Raw genomic sequence first — 23,046 nt, forward strand, 5'->3', positions numbered from 1 at the left:
AAACCAAGAATCACCTACCCAGCAAAACTGAGTATCATGCTCCAAGGCCAAATATGGACTTTCAATAAAATAGAGGACTTTCAAGCTTTCTCAGTGAAAAACCAGAGCTGAATAGAAAATTTGGCTTTCAAACACAAGAATCAAGAGAAGCATGAAAAGGTAATCAAGATAAAGAACAAGAAAAAGAAATTGCAAGGGACTTACTAAAGTTGAACTGTTTTGTTTACATTCCTACATGGAAAGATGATGTGTATGATTCATGAGACCTCAGTATTAGGGTAGTTGAAGGGAATATGCATATATATATATATGTTTATGTATATATGTGTATACATGTATGTGTATGTATATATGTATATGTGTGTGTATATATATATATACATATATATATATATATAAATAGAGAGAGAGAGAGAGACAGATAGACAGATAGCGGGTGCAGGGAGAGTTGAAGATGAAGGGATGATATTTAAAAGAAAAAAAATCAAATTAAGGGATGAACGAGGTATGTACTGAGAGAGGGAGAAAGAGAGAGACAGAATCGGGTAAATTATCTCACATAAAAGTGGCAAGAAAAAGCAGTTCTGTAGGAAAAGAAGAGAAGACAGGTTAGGGGGAATGAGTGAATCTTGCTTTCATCAGATTTGACCTGAGGAGGGAATACCATACATACTCAATTGGGTATCTTACCCCACAGGAAAAAAGAAGGAAGAAGATAAAAAAGGGGGGATGATAGAAGGGAGGGCAGATGGGGGAGGAGGTAATAAAAAAAAACACTTTTGAAAAGGGACAGGGTCAAGGGAGAAAATTCAATAAAGGGGAATAGGTTAGGAAGGAGCAAAATATAGTGAGTCTTTCACAACATGAGTATTGTGGAAGGGTTACACATAATGATACGCATGTGGCCTATGTTGAATTGCTTGACTTCTTAGGGAGGGTGGGTGGGAAGAGAAGGGGGGAGAGAATTTGGAACTCCAAGTTTTAAAAACAGATGTTTAAAAACAAAAAAAAAAAACTGTTTTTGCATGCAACTAGAAAATAAGATACACAGGCAATGGGGTGTAGAAATTTATCTTGCCCTACAAGAAAGGAAGGGAAAAGGGGATGGGAGGGGAGTGGGGTGACAGAAGGGAGGGCTGACTGGGGAACAGGGAAACCAGAAAATATGCCATCTTGGAGTGGGGGGAAGGGTAGAAATGGGGAGAAAATTTGTAATCCACATTCTTGTGAAAATCAATGCTGAAAACTAAATCTATTAATTAAAAAAAATTAGGATTGGGCAAGTGGAAGCTAGTGACTCCATGAGACATCAAGAAATAATAAAACAAAGACAAAAGAAAGAAAAAAAATAGAAGAAAATGTGAAATATCTCATCAGAAAAACAAATGACCTGGAAAAGAGATTAAGGAAACAGTTTAAGAATTAAGGTACTACCTGAAAGCCATGATCAAAAACAGAGCTTGGATATCAAATTTCAAGAAATTATGAAGGAAAACTGTCTAGAGATCCTCAAACCAGACAGTAAAATAGAAATTGAAAGAATCCACCAATTCCCACTTGAAGAAATTCCCAAAATGGAAACTCCCGGGAATATTATAGCCAAATTCCAGAGCTCCTGGGTAAAAGAGAATATACATCCAGCAGTAAGAAAGAAACCATTCAAATATCATGGAGCCACAGAGAGGATCACACAATATTTATCAACTACCACATTAAACAAGAAAGGGGCTTGAAATATAGTATTTTAAAAGGCAAAAGAGCTGGGGCTACAACCAATAATAAACTACCAAGCAAAACAAAGTATAATCCTTCAAGGGAAAAAATGGATATTTAAAGAAATAGAGGATTTTTAAGCATTCCTGATGAAAAGACCAGACTTGAATAGAATTAACTTGCAAATACAAGACTCAAGAGAAAAATAAAAAAGTAAATTTGAAAGAGAATTATAAGAGACTCAATAAGGTTAAAATGTTTACCTTTTTGTATGGGAAGAAGATACATGTATTTTCAAAGAATTATATCATTATTAGGGCAGTTAGACGGATTCTAAAAATAGAAAGAGGGTGTAGGAGTCAGTAGGATCACGTTACGATAATGATTTTAAAGAAATGGATTGGTCAGAAAAAGGCATGTCCTGGGTGAATGGGAGAGGAAGAATGGGGAAAATTATCTCACGTAAAAGAGGTATGCAAGAAAGGTCTCTTTCATTTGAAGGGAAAATCGGGAGGGGAGTATCTATGTATAAACCTCACTCCCATTTAAATTGGCTGAAACCAGGAAAAATTCCATACGTACATACATACATATACACATACACACATATTCATTTATTTATTTATTAAATGTGTGCACACACTCAATTGGTAATAGAAATCTATCTTACACAACAGGGAAGTAGAAGGGAAAGGGGATATAAGAAAAGGGATAGTGAATAAAATAAGGGCAGATAAAAGAAGGTAGTGGTGAGAATCAAAACAGAGTTTAGAGGAAGAATAGGATAAAAGAGAGAGAAGGATAAACAGAAGAAAATAGGATGGACGGAAATGCATAGTTAAACATCATAAGTCTGAATGTGAATGGGAAGAACTCACCCATAAAACTTTAAGTAGATAGTAGAATGGATTAGAAATCAGAATCCAACCTCTATGTTGCTTACAAGAAACACTTCAAATAGAGAAACACGCAAAGAGTTAAAATAAGGGGCTGGAGCAGAATCTAATGTGCTTCAGCTGAAGTAAAAAAGGCAGGGGTAGCAATCATGAACTTAGACAAAGCAAAACCAAAACCAGATGTAATTAAAAAGAATTAGCACAGAACCACAGAAAACCAAGCAATATCAGTTGTAAACATATGCACCAAATGGTATAGCATCCAAATTCTCAAATGAAAAGTTAAATTAATTATAGGATGAAAAAGACAGTAAAACTATACTAGTGGTGGACCTCAACTTTCCCCTCTCAGAGCTAGACAAATTTAACCATAAAGTAATTAAGAAAAAAGTCAAGGAGATGAAGAGAGGTTATCTTAGAAAAGTTAAATATGATAGCCATCTGGAGAAAACTGAAGGGGAATAGCTGTACATGACATCTTCATAAAACTTCACCATGTATGAGGGCATAAAAACCCCTCAACCAAAAAAACAAAACAAACAAAAAAGCCCCTCACAACCAAATGCAGAAAAGCAGAAATATTATAAGTGCACCCTTTTAAGATAATAATGCAATAAAAATTACATTCAATAAAGGATGATGGAAACATAGATTAAAAGTTAATTGGAAATGAAATAAACTACTCCTAAAGAACAATATCATAGAAACAATAATTTCATTAAGCAGAATTACAGCAATGAGAAAACACTCAAAAAATATGTTGGATACAGCCAAAGCTGTACTTAGAGGAAAATTTATATTCCTAAATAGTTACATCAATAAAGGAAAGAGTAGATCAATACATTGGGCATGCAACTGAAAAAAAAAAAAACTAGAAAAAGAACAAATTAAAAATCTCCAATTAAAGAACAAAGTAGAAATCCCGAAAATCTAACAAGAGATTAATAAAACTGAAAATAAAAATAAAACTGAACTGCTAAATAAAACTAAAACATGGCTTTATGGGGAAAAAACCCAAGAAAACAGAAAAAAACATTGATTTTTATTTTGAAGAAGAAAACCAAATTACTAGTATAAAAAATGAAAAGTGTAAATGTACTACCAATGAAGGTGAAATTAAAGCAATTATAAGTACTTATTTTTCCCAATTATTTGCTAGTAAAACTGATGACTATTTAACAAAAATATGAACTGCTTACATTAGCAGAAAAAGGAAATAGAATAATTAAATAACTCTATCTTAGAAAAAGAAATTGAGGAAGCCATCAATGAGCCCCCTAAGAAAAAATCCCCAGGACCATATGTATTTATAAGTGAATTCTAACAAACATTTAAGGAACAATTGATCCCAATATTATAGAAACTATTTGAAGATAAAGGAGTAGTACCAAATGCCTTTTATGACACAAATATGGTTTTGATACATGAACCAGGAAGAACAAAAACAGAGAAAGAAGACTACAGATCAATTTCCTTTAAGTAATATCGATGCAGAAATTTTAAATAAAATACTGACAAGATCACATCAATACATCAAAAAGATCATGCACTATGACCGGGTGGGATTTATACCAGGAATTCAGGACTGGTTCAACATCAGGAAAACTATCGGCCTAAGTGACAATATCAATAACAAAAGCAACAAAAATCATATGATTATCTTGATAGATGCAGAAAAAGCCTTTGACAAATACAATACTCATTCCTATTAATAGCAGTAGAAAGCATAAGAATCAATGGAGCTTTTTAAAAAATGATAAGTAGCATCTATCTAAAACAAAGAGGAAACATCATACATATGTAATGGAGATAAACTTGAAGACTTCCCAAGAAGATAACAGGGAAGCAAGGATGTCCAATATCACCATTATTATTCCACACCAGAAATGTTAGTTATAGCAATAAGCCAAAAATAAAAACAAACTGAAGCAATAAAATAGGCAGTGAGAAAACAAAACTATCATTCTTTGTAGATGAAATGATAGTATACTTAGAGAACTCTAGACAATCAATCAAAAAAACAAGTTGAAACAATTAACAACCTTATCAAAGTTACAGGATACAAAATAAACCCATATAAATCATCAGCATTTCTACATACTACCAACAAAACCCATCAGGAAGAGACAAAAAGAGAAATTTCATTTGAAATAACTACAGACAATATAAAATGCTTAAAGGTCTAGCTGCCAAAAGAAACCCAGTGATTATATGAACACAACTGCCAAACACTTTTCACAGAAATAAAGACAGAACTAACCAAATGGAAAAATACTAATTGCTTATGAGTACACCAAGCCAATATAACAAAGATGATAATTCTACCTAAGTTAGTTTACCAATCAAACTACCAAAAAATTATTTTTATAGAGCTGGATAAAACAGTAACAAAATTCATGTGGAAGAACAAAGATTCAAAATACCAAGGGAATCAATAAAAACAAACAAAAAAAAAAACCAATTGCACAGTAGGAAAAGACCATAGTAATCTAGTGTTTGATAAATCTAACAATACAAGTTTTTGGGATAAGAACTCACCATTTGACAAAAATTACTAGGAAAACTGGAAAGCAGTCTGGCAGAAAGTAGGCATAGAATGACATCTCACAATGTATGCCAGGATAAGATCAAAATGGATAAATAGGGGACCACGGGAAAATGTACCTGTCAGAAAAGTTTACGGCCAAACAAGACCTAGACTGGATTATAAGGAGTAAAACAGATAATTTTGATTCAATGAAATTAAAATCTTTTGCACAAATAAAAATAATTTAACCAAAATTATGAGGAAAACAGGAAACCGGGAAAAAAATTTTTTTGCAAGTTTCTCTGATAAAGGCCTGTTTTCTCAAATATATAGGAAACTGAGCCAAATTTAAATAAATAAATAAATTTTTAAGCATTTCAGGTCTGATCTGAACTCAGGTCTTCTTGAATTTAAGTTGAGTATAAAATCTACTGTGCCACCTAGCTTTCTCTATACAAGGAAAAATAAAACACTACAATCATCCTCTATCCTCATACCTGGAGGGTAAAATCTCCCCCCAAAATATCCTACACCACTAGGAAAGGAAACAAAAGAAAACTTATATCCTTAATTGTATAAACTGCTCATTTTTTCATTCTAAGGTCCAGACAAGTTAACTTTCTTCTTGAGCACTCTGCTGTCTGTAGGCCTCTGTTGTACTGGATATGCCCTAGGAATACATTTTTTCCTCATCTTTGCCTCACAGAATTTCAAGATTACACACGAACTGAAGAAATTAAAGCTATTTATAGTCATATCAAAAATACTCTACATTGCTATTGACTAAAAAGTGCAAATCAAAGCAACTCTGAGGTACCACATCACACCTATCAGATTGGCTAACACAATCAAATAGGAAAATCATAAATGCTGGAGAAGATTTGGGAAAACTGGAACACTAATGCATTGTTGGTGGAGTTATGAATTGATCTACTCTAGAGAGCAATTTGGAACTAGGCCCAAAGGGCTATAAAAATGTGCATACCCTTTAACCCAGCAATACCACTTCTAGGTCTGTATTTCAAAGAGATCATACAAATGGGGAAAGGACCCACATGTACATATTTATAGCAGCATTTTTTGTGGTGGCCAAGAACTGGAACTTGAAGGTATGCCCATCGATTGGGGAATGGCTGAACAAGTTATGGTATATGAATGAAATGGAATGGTATTGTTCCATAAGAAATTATCAACAGGCAGACTTCAGAAAAACCTGGAAAGACTTATATGAACTGATGCTGCGTGAAGTTAGCAAAATCAGGAGAACATTGTACACAGTAACAGAAACCTTGTGCAATGACTAGCTTTGATAGACTTCGCTCTTCTCAGCAATGCAAGAATGTAGGACAACTCATGATGGAAAATGCTACCTACATTCAGAAAAAGAACTATGGAGTCTGAATGCAGACCAAAGCATACTATTTGTTCCCTTTTTTTTTGTTTTTTTCCTTGCTTCTTCTTTGTTGTAGTTTCTCCCATTGGTTCTAATTCTTCTTTACGATATCACTAATGTGAAAATATGTTTAATATAAACGTAAATGTGTAGCCTATATCGGTTGGTATGCCGTCTTGGGGAGGGGAAGAAAATCTAGAAGTGAACGTTGAAAACTACAAAAAAAAATTTTTAAAAAATTAAACATAAACTACCCTATACTACACAAAGCCTTTCCTACTATCCTGTATTTAATTTAATTTTGTATTTATTCTCTTTATTCTGGTCATAATTTATTTTGATTGCTAGGTTACCCGAAGAAAAGGAAATTTTTAGGAAATTATTTTATAATTTTAAGTATTTTTTATAAATAAGAAACTAATTTAGAAATTATAAGTATCATTTACTATTATTGTAGTTATTAATTTATCAATTATAAATTATTTTTAAATTATTTTATTTTGCCTTAATTATTATTGCCTATTTGAAGAAAAGCACATGTGAGTCATGTCTACATTTCCTCCTAAGCTGCACTCCTAACAATCCTCTATCCCCAAACTCCAATACTTTAATGTGTTTATTTGAATGCAAGCACATAATACTCAACTTGACATGTATATGCAAATGCTGTCTAATCTAACAGAACGTCAGTGTCTTGAGAAGACCTTATTTCTTGGGCTTTCTATTCACAATACGCAGGGATTCTATTTGGAATACAAGAGTCAATCAATAAATGCTTGTTGACCAATAAGCTTTATCTACAAGGAGACAAATATGCCTTTTTACTGTTCTACTTTGCTGTTATTGCTGCTGTTCCTTTCTGATTCAGAAGATGTTCACAGAAGATGGTGGCTGGAGAGCAGGGACTAGCGTGAGTTCCCCTCCGAGTCACTCCAAAAACCTACAAAAAATGGCTCTGAACCAATTCTAGAACTGCTGAACCCACAAAATAACAGAGGGAAGCAGGGCTCCAGCCCAGGAAAGCCTGGATGATCTTTGGGTAAGGTCTATCCCACACGGAGATGGGAGCAGAGCAGAGCACAGCAGAGCCCAGCGTGAGTGGCAGGGACCAACCAGACGAGGAGCCGGATGGAGCGTGCCCTAGCGCCCTGAATCAGTGAGCTGTAGCAGTTACCAGACTTCTCAACGCACAAACACCAAAGACAACAGAGAAGGTGAGTGGGAAAAGCTGGGGGAGTAGAAGGAGTTCCCAGTTCAGCCACCGCCCCCAGGGCAGCAGAGGTGGGGCAGCTACAGAACTACAGCTGCAGTTGCTTCCGGCCTCAGGCCTACCTGGCGGGAGGAATTAAGTGGCAGATCAGAGCAGGAGTGCACAGCCTGCTGAACATCGAATTCCAGTCCAGATTGGGGGTTCTTGGGGAAAGAGGAGTGCTGGTGTGGCAGAGCTGGGGCATCCCCTCAAGCTTGGAACATAGTTCTCTTTACTCTACAAGCAGTCGTACCCCGCTGAAAAACTCAAGAGTCAAGTTAGTTGGCTGCGAATACGGCCAGGCAGCAAAAACACACCCAGATTCAGTCTCAAACTTTGGAAGCTTTCCTTGGGGACAAAGAGGACCAAAACATACAGCCAGAAGAAGTCAACAAAGTCATAGAGCCTACAACAAAAGCCTCCAAGAAAAACATGAACTGGTCCCAGGCCATGGAAGAGCTCAAAAAGGATTTGGAAAAGCAAGTTAGAGAAGTAGAGGAAAAATTGGGAAGAGAAATGAGAAGGATGCGAGAAAACCATGAAAAACAAGTCAATGACTTGCTAAAGGAGACCCAAAACAATACTGAAAAATATACTGAAGGAAACAATACCTTAAAAGATAGACTAACTCAAATGGCAAAAGAGCACCCAGAAGCCAATGAGGAGAAGAATGCCCTGACAGGCAGAATTAGTCAAATGCAAAAGGAGGTCCAAAAGACCACTGAAGAAAATACTACCTTAAAAATGAGATTGGAACAAGTGGAAGCTAGTGACTAGATGAGAAATCAAGATATTATAAAACAGAACCAAAGAAATGAAAAAATGGAAGACAATGTGAAATATCTCATTGGAAAAACCACTGACCTGGAAAATAGATCCAGGAGAGATAATTTAAAAATTAATGGACTACCTGAAAGCCATGATCATCTTTCAAGAAATTATCAAGGAGAACTGCCCTGATATTCTAGAACCACAGGGCAAAATAGAAATTGAAAGAATCCATCGATTACCTCCTCAAATAGATCCAAAAAAGAAATCTCCTAGGAATATTGTCACCAAATTCCAGAGCTCCCAGATCAAGGAGAAAATACTGCAAGCAGCCAGAAAGAAACAATTTGAGTATTGTGAAAACACAATCAGAATAACCCAAGATCTAGCAGCTTCTACATTAAGAGATCGAAGGGCTTGGAATACAATATTCCAGAGGTCAATGGAGCTAGGATTAAAACCAAAAATCACCTACCCAGCAAAACTGAGTATCATGCTCCAAGGCCAAATATGGATTTTCAATAAAATAGAGGACTTTCCTTTTTTTTAATTTAAATTCATTTATTTAACATATTTAATTTTCAGCATTGATTTTCACAAGAGTTTGAATTACAAATTTTCTCCCCATTTCTTCCCTCCCCCCCCACTTCAAGATGGCTTATATTCTGGTTGCTCTGTTCCCCAGTCAGCCCTCCCCTCTATCACCCCCCTCCCCTCTCATCCCCTTTTCCCTTCCTTTCTTGGAGGGCAAGTAGGAAGAGAACCAACAGAAAGCAGAGCCATGAAAACCTAGATAAAGTATAGATTATCCAGGAGAAGGGGCTGATCAACAATGTCAGTGGCTTTAGAGGATGTGTCTGTATAGTGCATTAGACATAGATGAAAGATCGTAATAATATTATCCAGCTCTGAACAGTTCCTAGAAGGATATAATGTGAACTAATAATGTCAAGCTTGAACTGTACTATTTGAAGTATTCATAGAGAGCTAGCCTTAAAACAAGGAAGGCCTTGGTTCAAATGTCACCTCTGACACACCTGTGTGACCATATGTAAATCTCAGTGCTTTATGCAGCTCACAAAAAGACTATTAGTTACCAAGGGGGAAAAAGGTACCAACTTTTATTTTTAGAAGAATTTTCCTTACCAGGGAGAATCCATAGGTCTAATCCCTATCTCTATCCTTTTATTATTGTGATTACTATCTACGTAACTTCCTTCTAGACCTATCAGCAATTTTAGAGCTGCAATATTAAAGTCTGAGTTTTAAAATTTAGGTTTAAAAATTTATGTTTATCCCTATTTTTTTAACACCATCTTTCCATTTCGACTTTTTATAATGCATTTTCTGCTGTAAATTCTTTGTAAGCCATAGTACAGCTATGTTGTTTAAATCTTTCCCAATCAAAATACTCTCCTTTCAAATAGCAAATCTCTATTGTTTGCTAAGTAGTGTAAATTATTGAGAAAACAGCTTGAAGTGGTAACATTTAACATTTTCTCCCTTAGCATATTTTATTTTTTTGAAACTTACAACATTAAGTAAAAAGGAAACCTAAGGAAGTTATTCAGAGATAATTTCTTTTCTACCTTCCAACCTTTATTTTGTACTATATGTGATTGGTAAAGAACCCTCTTCTACAATAATTTTCTTGATATTAGAAAAATGTTTCATGTTTAAAATCCATCATTACTATTTCTGTATTGAAAGAAAACTGCATAGTTATTGTGTTGTCATCAGCATCTAATTGTGTCTTAGGATGATAAAAAAATGGATAAATGGCTGTAGAAATGTAATGGGAGAACCAACTTGAATGTCTAAAACTAAATTGCACAGAACCTTTTATTTTCAAATCAGAAAACATAAAAATCTTACTTTTCAATGTCTTCTGCTTCTTGAATTTTATGACATGAAGGAAAGGAAATACCGAAATACAGCCCTTTCTCATAAATTTTTTAAAAAAATCTTGTGTTACAAGAAAATCTAAGCAAATATTATAAAGTTGTATTTTAGGTTCCCAAAATATGATACATTTTAGATTACTAAGATAAGACTTGTGCTGGAAAAATAAGTTAAAATTGGGTAACCACAATTAAAATACACTTTGTATTGTTGCCAGTGTTGTGCATTTATCCTATTGTATAGCTATAATCACAGCATCACATTGTTGAAATTGACCTTAGAATTCATCTAGAATACCCCTTTCTGAACAGTAGTCTCTGAGGTTTGGAAAACCCTTCTTGATATAATCCATTCTACTTTTGGGTGGCTCTGATTTTCAGGAAGTTTTTCCTTATATGCAGCAGAAATCTTCAGTTTTCATTAGTTTTTTCTTAGGTCTGCCATCTAAGACCAAGCAAAACAAATCTAATTCCTTTTTCCCCACTTCATCAATTACTTGAAGTTAACTATCATAGCATATTTTTTCTCCCTCTTCTATCCCCCTTTCACCTTAATTCTTTCCCCTGTTCAAGCTAAATATCCTTAGTTTTCCCAACTTTTTTTTGACCACTAGTCTTATTTTATACATGTTTCACTTGTTATTTATATCCAACATTCAGAAGCTTTTAACGATTTCCAGTTGCCTACCAAATAACCTAAGAACCCAGTTTCACATTTGCGCACATGTCAAATTTGCAGATGACACAGTAATAGAAAGTACAACTAACCCATATAAGAAAGTCTGGTTCTGAAAAGATCTTGATAGTTTGGAAGTTTAGACCAAGTATATAATAAGATAAAATTTAGTAGGGAAAAATATTGTTTGAGTTCAAAAATTAGCCCTCCAAGTACAAGTTGGGGGAGGGTTGGTTAAATATCACTTCATCTGAAAGGAATCTTGGGTTTTTAATTGTCTGCAAGTTTAGAATAATTCAGTAGTGTTATGTAGACAATAATACTACTAAGTCCAGGACTAGCAAAGTGATAGTTTCACTCTACTTTGCCTTGGCTAGACCAAGTCTAGAGTTGTTTACTCTTCTGGGGGCCACACTGGAATGATGTTGATGAGCTGCACATAATCCAGAAGTATGTAACCAAAGTGATAATAGATCATGTGGACACTCATTGTGAAGATTATTTGAAATGGTTAAGGAATGCTTTGACCTAAAAAGAGAAGACTTATTGAGGATAGGAAAGGTAGGTTCAAGTATTTGAATGATTCTCATATAGAAGAGAGATTAGGTTTGTTCTGCTTGACCCTAAAATGCAGAAAAAGGAATGTGTGGAAATTGTAGGGAGGCACAATTAGGCTTGATGTCAGTGAGACATAGGCCTGTGACTTGCAAAAGGGTACAGCAGAGGTCCCCAGTTCCACTCTTTCTCCTCTGGTATTGAGAAGTACCTTCTCAAGATTCATGAAAATTTCAAGGTAATGTGCATGTTCTAGTAGCTATCTGCGAAAAATATAGATGGGATTAAAATGGATTCATTCATTCTCAGTGCCCGTGGTAGATGTGAGGTCTGGGAGATTTTCCATGAAGCTGGAGAATGGGAGCGGTAAAAACAGAAAGGAAAATGGATGTACAAGGTTAATGATAGGATCTTCTTGACTCAGTTTCCCCACTGCTACTCCTTTTGAAAGAGATAAGTTTTTCTTTTATTCAACCAAAGGTCTGAATATGATACCCTGTGACCAAAGTGAATATCTGATTCGTGAATTGGCTGTTTCACAAAAAAATTTATGACCTCTATTTTGGATCAAAGAATGTTGAGGGAACATTTTCCAGTCACAACTATGTTTACATCTGTAATTTTCATAGCTAGGCTTGATAAAGCAGTTTTGATACTGCAATTCTATCTCTCTTCCTCTTTTCATAGTAAAATCCAAATTGACTCATCCTGCCTCAGAAACAAAGGGAATAAGAGCTCCAGGAGAATAGGAGAATATGGACCCATAGAGGAAATTTTGAGGCTAATGGGGGAAAAAATTACCAACAGAAGCGCAAAGGTCAATGATGAACTGTACAATTAGGGACAGAAGAAGAATCCTACCAAGGGTCAATATCCTGTCTATCACCTGAAGGCACAAAAGAAAAAAAGGGGCCAAGGGACAAGACGTACAAAGCAACAATAGAAACTGTTCAGAAGAGAGAATCCTAAATAGACATCTCAAAAATTTTAATTCAATAAGGAAGATCGAGAATAAAGGAAGATTAAATAAGTAGAAGGGCCATGAATCAAAGAATAAATAGAAAGAAAGATAAATAATAAAGAGAATGATGGAAACAAGTCTGTTCTAGAAAAAGAAACAGAAAATGAAATTTTAAAAAGTAATAAAAATAAAGTTAAAGAGAAAAAAGAAAGAAGATTCTGCTTGACTACTTACCTCGGAGCGAAAAAACGAGGGGAAGAATTAAATAACTATATAAAACCCTTAAGAGAAAAGGAACTAAATAAGCAAAACTCCAAAACCAGAGGTAAAAATATTAAGCAGCATGGGAGGAGGGAGGGAAAGAGGTTAGTTAAACAGGTAAGGGAAAAGAGCCAGTAGCAATAGAGCTAACTTTAAAAAGCTTAGGTTAAAATAACTGAGGAGATATACAGCACTGTGTTTACAGCAGAAGAGGTGAAAAAATCCTGCGATGGGGGAAAAAGGTACTATCTTTGCCTAGATCAGTTAGGTTTCTATTCAGATAAAACCCATGGTAGACACTCCTCACATAGCCAGTCTACTCTGCAGCAATGTTATCTGGATCTCCTCATCCTGGAAAGGGAAAAAAAATAAGCTCCCCCTTACATCTTTTCTGTCATTTTAGTTTCATTGCCAAAGAATATTCCATGTTTGTTTTCCCTAAATTTTCACTCTCCGCAGTAAACAGGGGGTATTCTCTTAAACAAAAGGGGAATTGGATGAGAAATTTGGGAAACATTACAAACCTGGCAAGGAAGCCTGATGAGAGCAATAAACAATCTGGAACTTTGATGGCGGTCTCTGCCAAAATCAAAGCAGGTGATACATTTCCATCTTGCTTCAATAGTGAAACATCCTTCAGAAAGTGAAAAAGGAACTGCAATTCTGGACCCAATTCTGACAAGGTTGGAGACTTGTAAATGACAGAAAATGTGGGGGAAAGTGACCACTCCATCACAGACTCTGTGACAGTCTGACATGTATGCTAGATTTGAGAACACATTTAAAAGGTTTCAAGAAAAGAACAGGCACATTCCAGTGGCACAAAATACTATAGGGGAAGTAAGCCTAAGAAATGTTTAAGAATGAAATTCTGAAGAGATGAACAGAAATGGTTCTGGTGACGGGCAGAAATGGAACCAACCTAAACAATGTGATGTGGCCACACAAAGAACTCATTATAAAACTCTTATTTATGAAGAACATGCAGATAAAATGGAAGTAAGGGCAGCAAAAACATGAATAAAAAAGCACAGCAGCACCATGACAAAAGAATACCATCAAGAACAATAAACATCAAGAAGAGTAGGAGTAGGTAATAAATGTTAAGGACAAGAAGAAGAGTTTCCTAAATTGGGAATAATAGGAAAATCAAAGAAGTGATAAGACTAGCACTAGAGGTTGGAGGAATAAATGAAAAAAAAAATGAGAATCGGTGACAAAGTTGAATTACTCAATTCTTATTTAGCTCCTGCTCTCTCCCCTAAGGTGAAAGATCTCTGGACTGAGAAGAAAAGGATAAAAATGCTTTACCTAAATATGAGTGTTGCATTTGTGTGAAGAATTTTGGAACACAGATTGTGTCTGAAGAAATCAGAGTTTGCCTTTTCTGGTCTGTTGCTCCATTTTCCATATAAGACAGGATATCCACTTTCCTAATCTACGCATCCTGAAAGTAGGTAACAATACAGCACTTCACCAAAAATTTATCACCTTATGTGGACCAAGGGAAAAAAAAAAAAAACCAATCCATCACTGGCTCCATACTCAAAGCCTTTTCTCCTTAAAAGAAATGACCAAGGCTTGTGTTCCCCAACAAAGCCTTGAGAACCCAGGGTCACTATCATGATCAATAAATAGGAATTTATTAAGAATCTAATATGTGCTGTGATCTGTGCTAGATGTTAAGAGATTTTTTGAAAATATACCTGCTTCAAGGTACTTATATTCTAATGCGGAGAAAACATTCCTTCACAGATATTTAGAAAACGGATTAAGAGGTAATTTTAACAGAGGAAAGTAGTAACTGCTGAGGAGATGAGGAAATGTTTTATGTGTAAGGTGTTATTTGAACTAAGTTTTGAAGGAAACCAGGGATTAAGCAGTAGAGTAAGTCTTTGGTAGAGGAGAAAAACAGAATCAGATTTTTAGAGCTGGAGAAGATGCAACATAAACCCTTCATTTTATGGACAAAGGAAATAGAGTTGGTTATTTGGTAAGTTAGACAGTAACAAAAATGAGATGAAAACATCAAACTCTTGACTCTTAGGATAATTCTCTTTTCCACTATGCCACCTTAGTAATTCCTTATAGCTCTATGTGATCTAGAACAAAGAGGTAAATACAGTGGACTGGATTCTTACCCTAGAGACTAATAAAATGTTGACAGGGGATTTTATTCAACATAGAGTACCAGGGAAATGGTACCATCACTATCACTGTGAAGAAGAAAAAAGACAATAAAAACTGAAGGTACAAAAATCATGGCATTTCACATATCTCTGTTGTCAGTGATATAAGATAACATTCTTATGAATAAGTGTGCAGGTAGGTAAGGTAAAACAAAAACACATTGAAAGTTATTGACAACATGGAGGAAAAAATCATTTAAAGAAGCTGTATGCACTATAATTTTTTCGGTCTTAAAAGTAACTACAGGTATATTTGAATTTATGTATTAAATATGATTTATTATATATGAAATTTATAATATATACTCAAAGTGATTTTTTTTTAAATTTATCTGAAGAATTCTTTTGGATTAAAAAATGATAGTGATAAAAATTAAATTAATATTTAGCCACAATATAACAATTACTCACTAAAATATGAATAGGAATACAACTGGAAAGGAAATAGACACTGAGTAAAGCTATGATCATATGCTCACATGGATTTACGTCACTGATTTGGAAAACCTTTCATTATGAAGATCATATAATCAAACTCTACCTGTTCATCCTGTTTAATTCTTGTTTGTGTCTTCCTATAAATTTACCAAAGAAGATATATCTAATGTGATAGAAAGCATCCTAGCTTTCTCCAAAAGTTCTAGTAGACCTTGTATCTGTTCATCTCTCATTTCTCAACCTCACCACAGTACTAGTTCATCGTCCTATCATATAATTCCTTAAGAGCATTTTTCCCCATGAATAATTGTCTTTTTTTGTTTAAATAAAGTACAAATTGTGCCAAAAATATAAGAATAAATGACAGGAAACAGCAGGCTGGTAATACTATGTGTAGATAATAAAGTATTTACAACAAATTGAAATGACTTGTTAGAAACATTAGTCGAGAAGAATGAAAAGTTTTAAGTTATTTGACACATCATTGGATTGAATTTTAATAGAGAGCTTCAAGACATTTACAACACCGGCTCTATAACAAAAGCAAAAAGTCATGGAACAGTGTAATTAGTAAAAATAATAATTTATATCTACTGTTAATAATAAAAAATTGGGAAAAATTTGAAGACCATGTCACGTTAATGTTTTCTGACATAAGGACAGAATAGTCAAACGATGTAAAGTGAGGATACTTAATAATTTTTAGGGATAAATCTCATTTGGAGGCAAACAAACATGGCAAAAGAAAAACAGCTTGCCTGCATCTACCCAGAATGATTATTCAATTTTGAAAATGGCAATTACTTTAAAAGTGTAGTGATGTAAGTTTTTGTTAGTTTACTACTTTAAATTAAAATTTTTAAGATTATTAATTATTATTTCATAATAGCAAACTGTTTTACTGAATTAAACTTCTATCATAAATTTCTAAATATTGATCACATGCGTATGTCTGTGTATATGTGTGTGTGAATACGTATATATGTATGCATACATATATATGTAATTAAGACAACTTACCCTTGTAAAAGTACCTTCAAAGCCATGAATATCTAGTTGTGGCTTCTCAGCATAAACATAAGCACTGATGGAGAAAAGGTCCTGAAACAGATCAAAGCTTAATTATAACTTTGCAATTCAATGAAACTATGTAGAAAATTTCAATAACCAGTTCATATTCACTTTTTCCATAGAAATAATACAGGAAGTGATACTCTATACAATATGCTTTGTGTACAACAAGTGAAATAAAATCATGTTAATTTTAAATTTGGAAGGAACTCAGAGATCAATGAGGCCAGTTCCCTTGCTGTACATACGAGTAACCTGACTCACACGAAAGTAAAGAAATATGCCTAAGGTATTACTTTTGGCTAGATGTTGTCTTATGCTTCGCACTGTACTTCCCTAGAGATCACACAAGCACAAACTTAGAATTGGAAGATACCTTAACAGCCATTTAGTGCAACCCCCTCATTTCACAGATAAGAAAACTGAAGGGCAAAGAGAATGATTTTCCCAAGGTCACTAAGAAGGTAATGGGCATGAAAGCTAACTTACAAAATGATAGATAGAGGGGACGGAGCCAAGACGGTGGCTGCAAAGGAGGGACTAGCGTGAGCTCCCTGCCGAGTCCCTCCAAAAACCTATAAAAAATGGCTCTCAACCAATTCTAGAATGGCAGAACCCACAAAAGAGCAGAGGGAAGCAGGGTTCCAGCCCAGGACAGTCTGCGTGGTCTCTGGGTGAGGTCTATCCCACACGGAGCTGGGAGCGGAGCAGAGCCCAGCATGAGCAGCGTGGACCAACCAGACCAGGAGCTGGTGGGAATGTGCCCTACCACCCTGAATCAGTGAGCTGCGGCAGTTACCAGGCTTCTCAACCAAAAAAACACCAAAGACAGCGGAGAAGATTAGTGGGAAAAGCTGCAGGAGTGGAAGGAGTTCCTGGTTTGGCTACCAGCCCTGGGGGCAGCGGAGGTGGGGCAGCTACACCTGCAGTTGCTTCCGGCTCTAGGCCCACCTGGTGGGAGGAATTAAGTGGTGGATCAGAGCAGGAATGCACAGCCTGCTAAAGATTTAAGCCTAGTCCGGGTTGGGGGTTCTTGGGGAAGGAGCAGTGCTGGTGTGGCAGAGCTGGCACCTCCCCCCCAAACGTGGAACATAGAACTCTTTAGTCTACAAGCAGTCAGACCCCACTGAAAAACTCAAGGGTCAAGGTAGTTGGTTGGGAATTTGGCCAGGCAGCAAAAACGCACCCAGATTCAGTCCCAGACTTTGCATTCTTTCTTTGGCGACAAATAAGACCAAAACATATAGACAGAAGAAGTTAACAAAGTCAAAGAGCCTACAACAGAATCCTCCAAGAAAAACATGAACTGGTCCCAGGCCAGGGAAGAGCTCATAAAGAATTTGGAAAAGCAAGTTAGAGAACTAGAGGAAAAATTGGGAAGAGAAATGAAAAGGATGCGAGAAAACCATGAAAAACAAATCAATGACTTGCTAAAGGAGACCAAAAAAAATACTGAAAAATATACTGAAGAAAACAACACCTTAAAAAATAGACTAACTCATATGGCAAAAGAGCTCCAAAAAGCCAATGAGGAGAAGGATGCCTTGAAAGGCAGAATTAACCAAATGGAAAAGGAGGTCCAAAAGACCACTGAAGAAAATACTACTTTAAAAATCAGACTGGAGTAAGTGGAAGCTAGTGACTTAATGAGAAATCAAGATATTATAAAACAGAACCAAAGGAATGAAAAAATGGAAGACAATGTGAAATATCTCATTGGAAAAACCACTGACCTGGAAAACAGATGCAGGAGAGAGAATTTAAAAATTACTGGACTACCTGAAAGCCATGATCAAAAAAAGAGCCTAGATATCATCTTTCAAGAAATTATCAAGGAGAACTGCCCTGATATTCTAGAGCCACAGGGCAAAATAGAAACTGAAAAAATCCATTGATCGCCTCCTCAAATAGATCCCAAAAAGAAATCTCCTGGGAATATTATCGCCAAATTCCAGAGCTCCCAGATCAAGGAGAAAATACTGCAAGCAGCCAGAAAGAAACAATTTGAGTATTGTGGAAGCACAATCAGAATAACCCAAGATCTAGCAGCTTCTGCACTAAGAGATCGAAGGGCTTGGAATACGATATTCCGGAGGTCAATGGAGCTAGGATTAAAACCTAGAATCACCTACCCAGCAAAACTGAGTATCATGCTCCAAGGCCAAATATGGACTTTCAATAAAATAGAGGACTTTCAAGCTTTCTCAGTGAAAAGACCATAACTGAATAGAAAATTTGACTTTCAAACACAAGAATCAAGAGAAGCATGAAAAGGTAATCAAGAAACAGAAATTGCAAGGGACTTAGTAAAGTTGAACTGTTTTGTTTACATTCCTACATGGAAAGATGACATGTATGATTCATGAGACCTCAGTATTAGGGTAGCTGAAGGGAATATGCATATATGTATGTGTGTGTGTATATATAATATATATGTTTATGTATATATAAGTGAATGTGTATGTATGTATATATCTGTGTGTGTGTATATATATATAAATATACACACACACACACACACACACACACATATATATATATATATAGATAGATAGAGAGAGAGAGAGAGAGAGAGAGAGAGAGAGAGAAGACACAGGGTGAGTTGAAGATGAAGGGAAGATATCTAAAAGAAATAAAATCAAATTAAGGGATGAGAGAGGAACATACTGAGAGAGGGAGATAGGGAGAGATAGAATGGGGTGGATTATCTCGCATAAAGGTGGGAAGAGGAAGCAGTTCTGTGGGAGGAGGGGAGAGGGCAGGTGAGGGGGGAATGAGTGAATCTTGCTCTCATCAGATTTGGCCTGAGGAGGGAATACCATACATACCCAATTGGGTATCTTACCCCACAGGAAAGAAGAGGGAGGAAGATTAAAAAAGGGGGGGGATGATGGAGGGGAGGGCAGATGTAGGTAGAGGTAATGAAAAACAAACACTTCTGAAAGGGGACAGTGTCAAGGGAGAAAATTCAATAAAGTTGGATAGGTTAGGAAGGAGCAAAATATAGTGAGTCTTTCACAACATGAGTATTGTGGAAGGGTTATACATGATGATACACATGTGGCCTATGTGGAATTGCTTGACTTCTTAGGGAGGGTGGGTGGGAAGGGAAAAGGGGAGAGAATTTGGAACTCAAAGTTTTAAAAAATAGATGTTCAAAAACAAAAAAAAAAGTTTTTGCATGCAATTAGAAAATAAGATACACAGGCAATGGGGCGTAGAAATTTGTCTTGCCCTACAAGAAAGGAAGGGAAAAGGGGCTGGGAGGGGAGTGGGCTGATAGAGGGGAGGGCTGACTGGGGAACAGGGCAACCAGAATATATGCCAGCTTGATGTGGGGGGGAGGGTAGAAATGGGGAGAAAATTTGTAATTCAAAATGTTGTGAAAATCAATGCTGAAAACTAAATATATTAAATAAATTTAAATTAAATTTAAAAAATAAATAAATAAATAAACAAAAATAGAATACCATGTTAAAAAAAAAAAGGAGTGAACTTCTCCAAGAAATATTAAATGACCACTATTCTTCTGACCGCTCCCTTATTTTATGTCCCCTTAGGACTCAAAGTTCAATAAAGACTACATTATCACAAAAAAAAATGATAGACAATCCAAAGAAGAATGTTTAATTCTAACTCAATATAGGTTATATGACTATAATCGTTTCTAAGGCCTTAATCTATACATTAATTCCAATAGTATAAGTTACATGAGATTGACAAAATACTAGCTCTACATGTATTTTAAACTAGTTATCATATCTGTTATCCAACAAAATGGTAATTGGTTCTAGAACCTAATGAATGGCAAAAGCACTCCCACCCTACAACCCCCAAATCAATGGGCAGAAATCATATCTGGAAAAGATGAATTCTCACCATATTTAATCTCACAAATGAGAACATTTGCTATGACAGGAAAATTTGCTTCCTTTTTGAAAAGAAGAGGAGGGTTGGTTATTTGGCAAGGGTGAGAAACAGCAAGTGGACAGCCACAGTATCACACTGGTACCTTTAAAATGTCAGGAGGAAGCAAGGAAGTCACTCTCCATGCTGGGAGGACCACTTCAGGTAAGAGAAAACAAGGCCAACTGTCATAAAGAAGGGCAGAGAAATGTGATCTGTGAGCTGTTTTCCAGGGGGTGGGGGGTTCTGAATTTATAGAAAATTTCACCAAAAAAAAGAATGCTAATGGTTCCTAAGACATTCTCAAAAGACAATTAATTTCTCCAATGACTATAAAATATAGTATTAATACAACCTAATAATATTCTCTTTTAGCTTCATTGTTTCCTTAGTCCCCATAATGTATGGACTATGCTTTGGTAACAAAGAAGCTAGGCAAAATGGATAGAATGCTGGGCCTGGAGTCATGAAGACTCATCTTCCTGAGTGCAAATCTAGTCTCAGACACTTACTAGCTATGGGACCCTGACCAAGTCACTTTACCCTGTTTGCCTCAGTTTCCTCATTTGTAAAATGAATTGAAAATGGAAATAGCAAATTACTTCAGTATCTTTGCCAAGAAAACCCCAAATGAGGTCAAAGTGTTGGACATGACTCAAACAACAACAAAAACCCTTTTGGTATAAACCTATCTTTTGAGAATAAGCTAAATTATATGAGATGAAACAACCCTTTCATAGCTCCATTTACAAATATGTCTATGATGAAGAAAAGAAGTATGTGAAGGCTTGAATACATCTAGAAAAATAAGAGACTCTTTTCAAATCACAGAGTCCTTGATTTGAATCTCTCCTTTATGCCTGTCATACTATCTTCTAAAAGACTTTACCTAAATTGAAGGTCTGACCATGTCACTCCCTAGTCATGACTCCAGTGGCTCCCTATTGTCTCTAAGATCAAATATAAGCAAATACATATTTACCATTTAAAGGTCTTCATAATGTTCTCTCTTTCTATATTCCCAGTCTAATACAATTCTCTCAACACATTCTAAAGTATGGTCATAAGGGCCTATTTGTTCTTCCTCATACACGATGCTTGATTTTCTCTTCTCCATGCTTTTGTACTACCTGTTCCTCATGACTAGAACGTGCCTCACCTCATCCTCTAAGAAACTCTGGCTTCTTGAAGTACAACTTAAATATCAACTTTTGCAAGGGGTCTTTTCTTACTCTCCCATCCCCCACATCTCTCTCTCATTACAATACTTTTGCTGTCTTTTTTTTTTTTGTAATGCAAGCACTTAACACAAATGCCTGGCACATAATAAGTACCATATCCCCTTAAGTATAACGTAAATGTCTTAACATCAGTGCTTAAGTCAACTATTTTTTTCTTAAAAATTTATATACCTAGTGCCAATGCCTTGTAGATAGCATAATAAATGTTTACTGGTTACTCCTTCCCTCAAGGCAGTGATGGAGGAATACTAGGTGAGAATAGTGTATATAACGTCAGATACAATCTTTATGTCTGGTGTTTTTATTTAATTTTTTCGTTTTCAAAGTTGAGAACTCAATTGGGGTGTGGAAAATAACTGTTATATAGAAACAAAAATTACTGATAATATAAATAAATAAAAGCAAAATGTACACAGAATGAATAAAAACATCTTTAGAATTTAATTGCACTAAATATCATAGTATGAAAAGAAATAAACACTAAAATCCTAAAGCACTTAGCCATGATCACAGAAAAGCAAGAATTATACTTTGGCAGAGAAATTAAACCATAACTTAATTTTCTGAATGGTTAGGCTGATTTTAAAAGTCATGTCATAGAGGTTTCTGGAAAAAACTTCATTACAAAGCTATTTGATTCTTCGTATCAAAAGGCCTTACTGAATAACGAAAGGAACAACAACAAAAAAGAAACAGGATAAAATTTTGAAGAGAATAAGTTCTATGAGGAGACAGTATTCAATTTTGAGAGGCAAAAACAACATGCTCTAGAAAAGAGAATAACTATTAATTCCAGAAGATGGAATGTATTGGCTTATTTGGCTTACCAAAGCAATTTACTATCATGTTTTTACAATTTGTCCACTCCAGGTCTCCTTTCATTACAGTAAACACATAAAGATCAGAGTAAATTAGTAAACCGCTTTGAGTTCCTTTGAGAACAAATACTATAGTAATCAATACTGATGTAAATGTTAATAAATCATAATAAAAAGATTCTTTTCAGAGTGTATACTGATCACTAATATAAAGAGAATTAATATAATGTTTTGTAATTATCATACCACTACTCAGAGCCTTCCTTCAAAACATAATTCTACAGTAACTGGAATAAAAGAAATAATGAATTCATGCCCTTTCAACGTATTCAATATGGGTTAGAACTTACAAGCAAAAGAAAGATAGTTTTCCTTAAGTTCTATATTATAAAGACACAGAAAAGGTCTATGTCAACAAAGTAATTTGAAAAACGAAAACTTCTTTGTAGATACCTTCTAAAATATGGCAACAAACAACATGCT

The 23,046-nt window shown here is 35.4% G+C and overlaps 1 protein-coding gene across 2 annotated transcripts in view; it reads right to left on the reverse strand.

Annotated features, from left to right (window-relative positions):
- The window catches only part of ATP9B (ATPase phospholipid transporting 9B (putative)), a 527,294-nt gene that overhangs the window by 278,967 nt on the left and 225,281 nt on the right, over positions 1-23,046 (reverse strand). For both annotated transcript variants that reach the window (XM_036766185.1, XM_036766193.1), the window contains exon 9: positions 16,548-16,628. In XM_036766185.1, coding sequence (XP_036622080.1) covers positions 16,548-16,628 — 81 coding nt within the window. The remainder of the gene's footprint in view (positions 1-16,547; positions 16,629-23,046) is intronic.

The sequence above is a fragment of the Trichosurus vulpecula genome, chromosome 1, assembly GCF_011100635.1.
Source record: "Trichosurus vulpecula isolate mTriVul1 chromosome 1, mTriVul1.pri, whole genome shotgun sequence".
In the NCBI taxonomy this organism is placed as follows: domain Eukaryota; kingdom Metazoa; phylum Chordata; class Mammalia; order Diprotodontia; family Phalangeridae; genus Trichosurus; species Trichosurus vulpecula.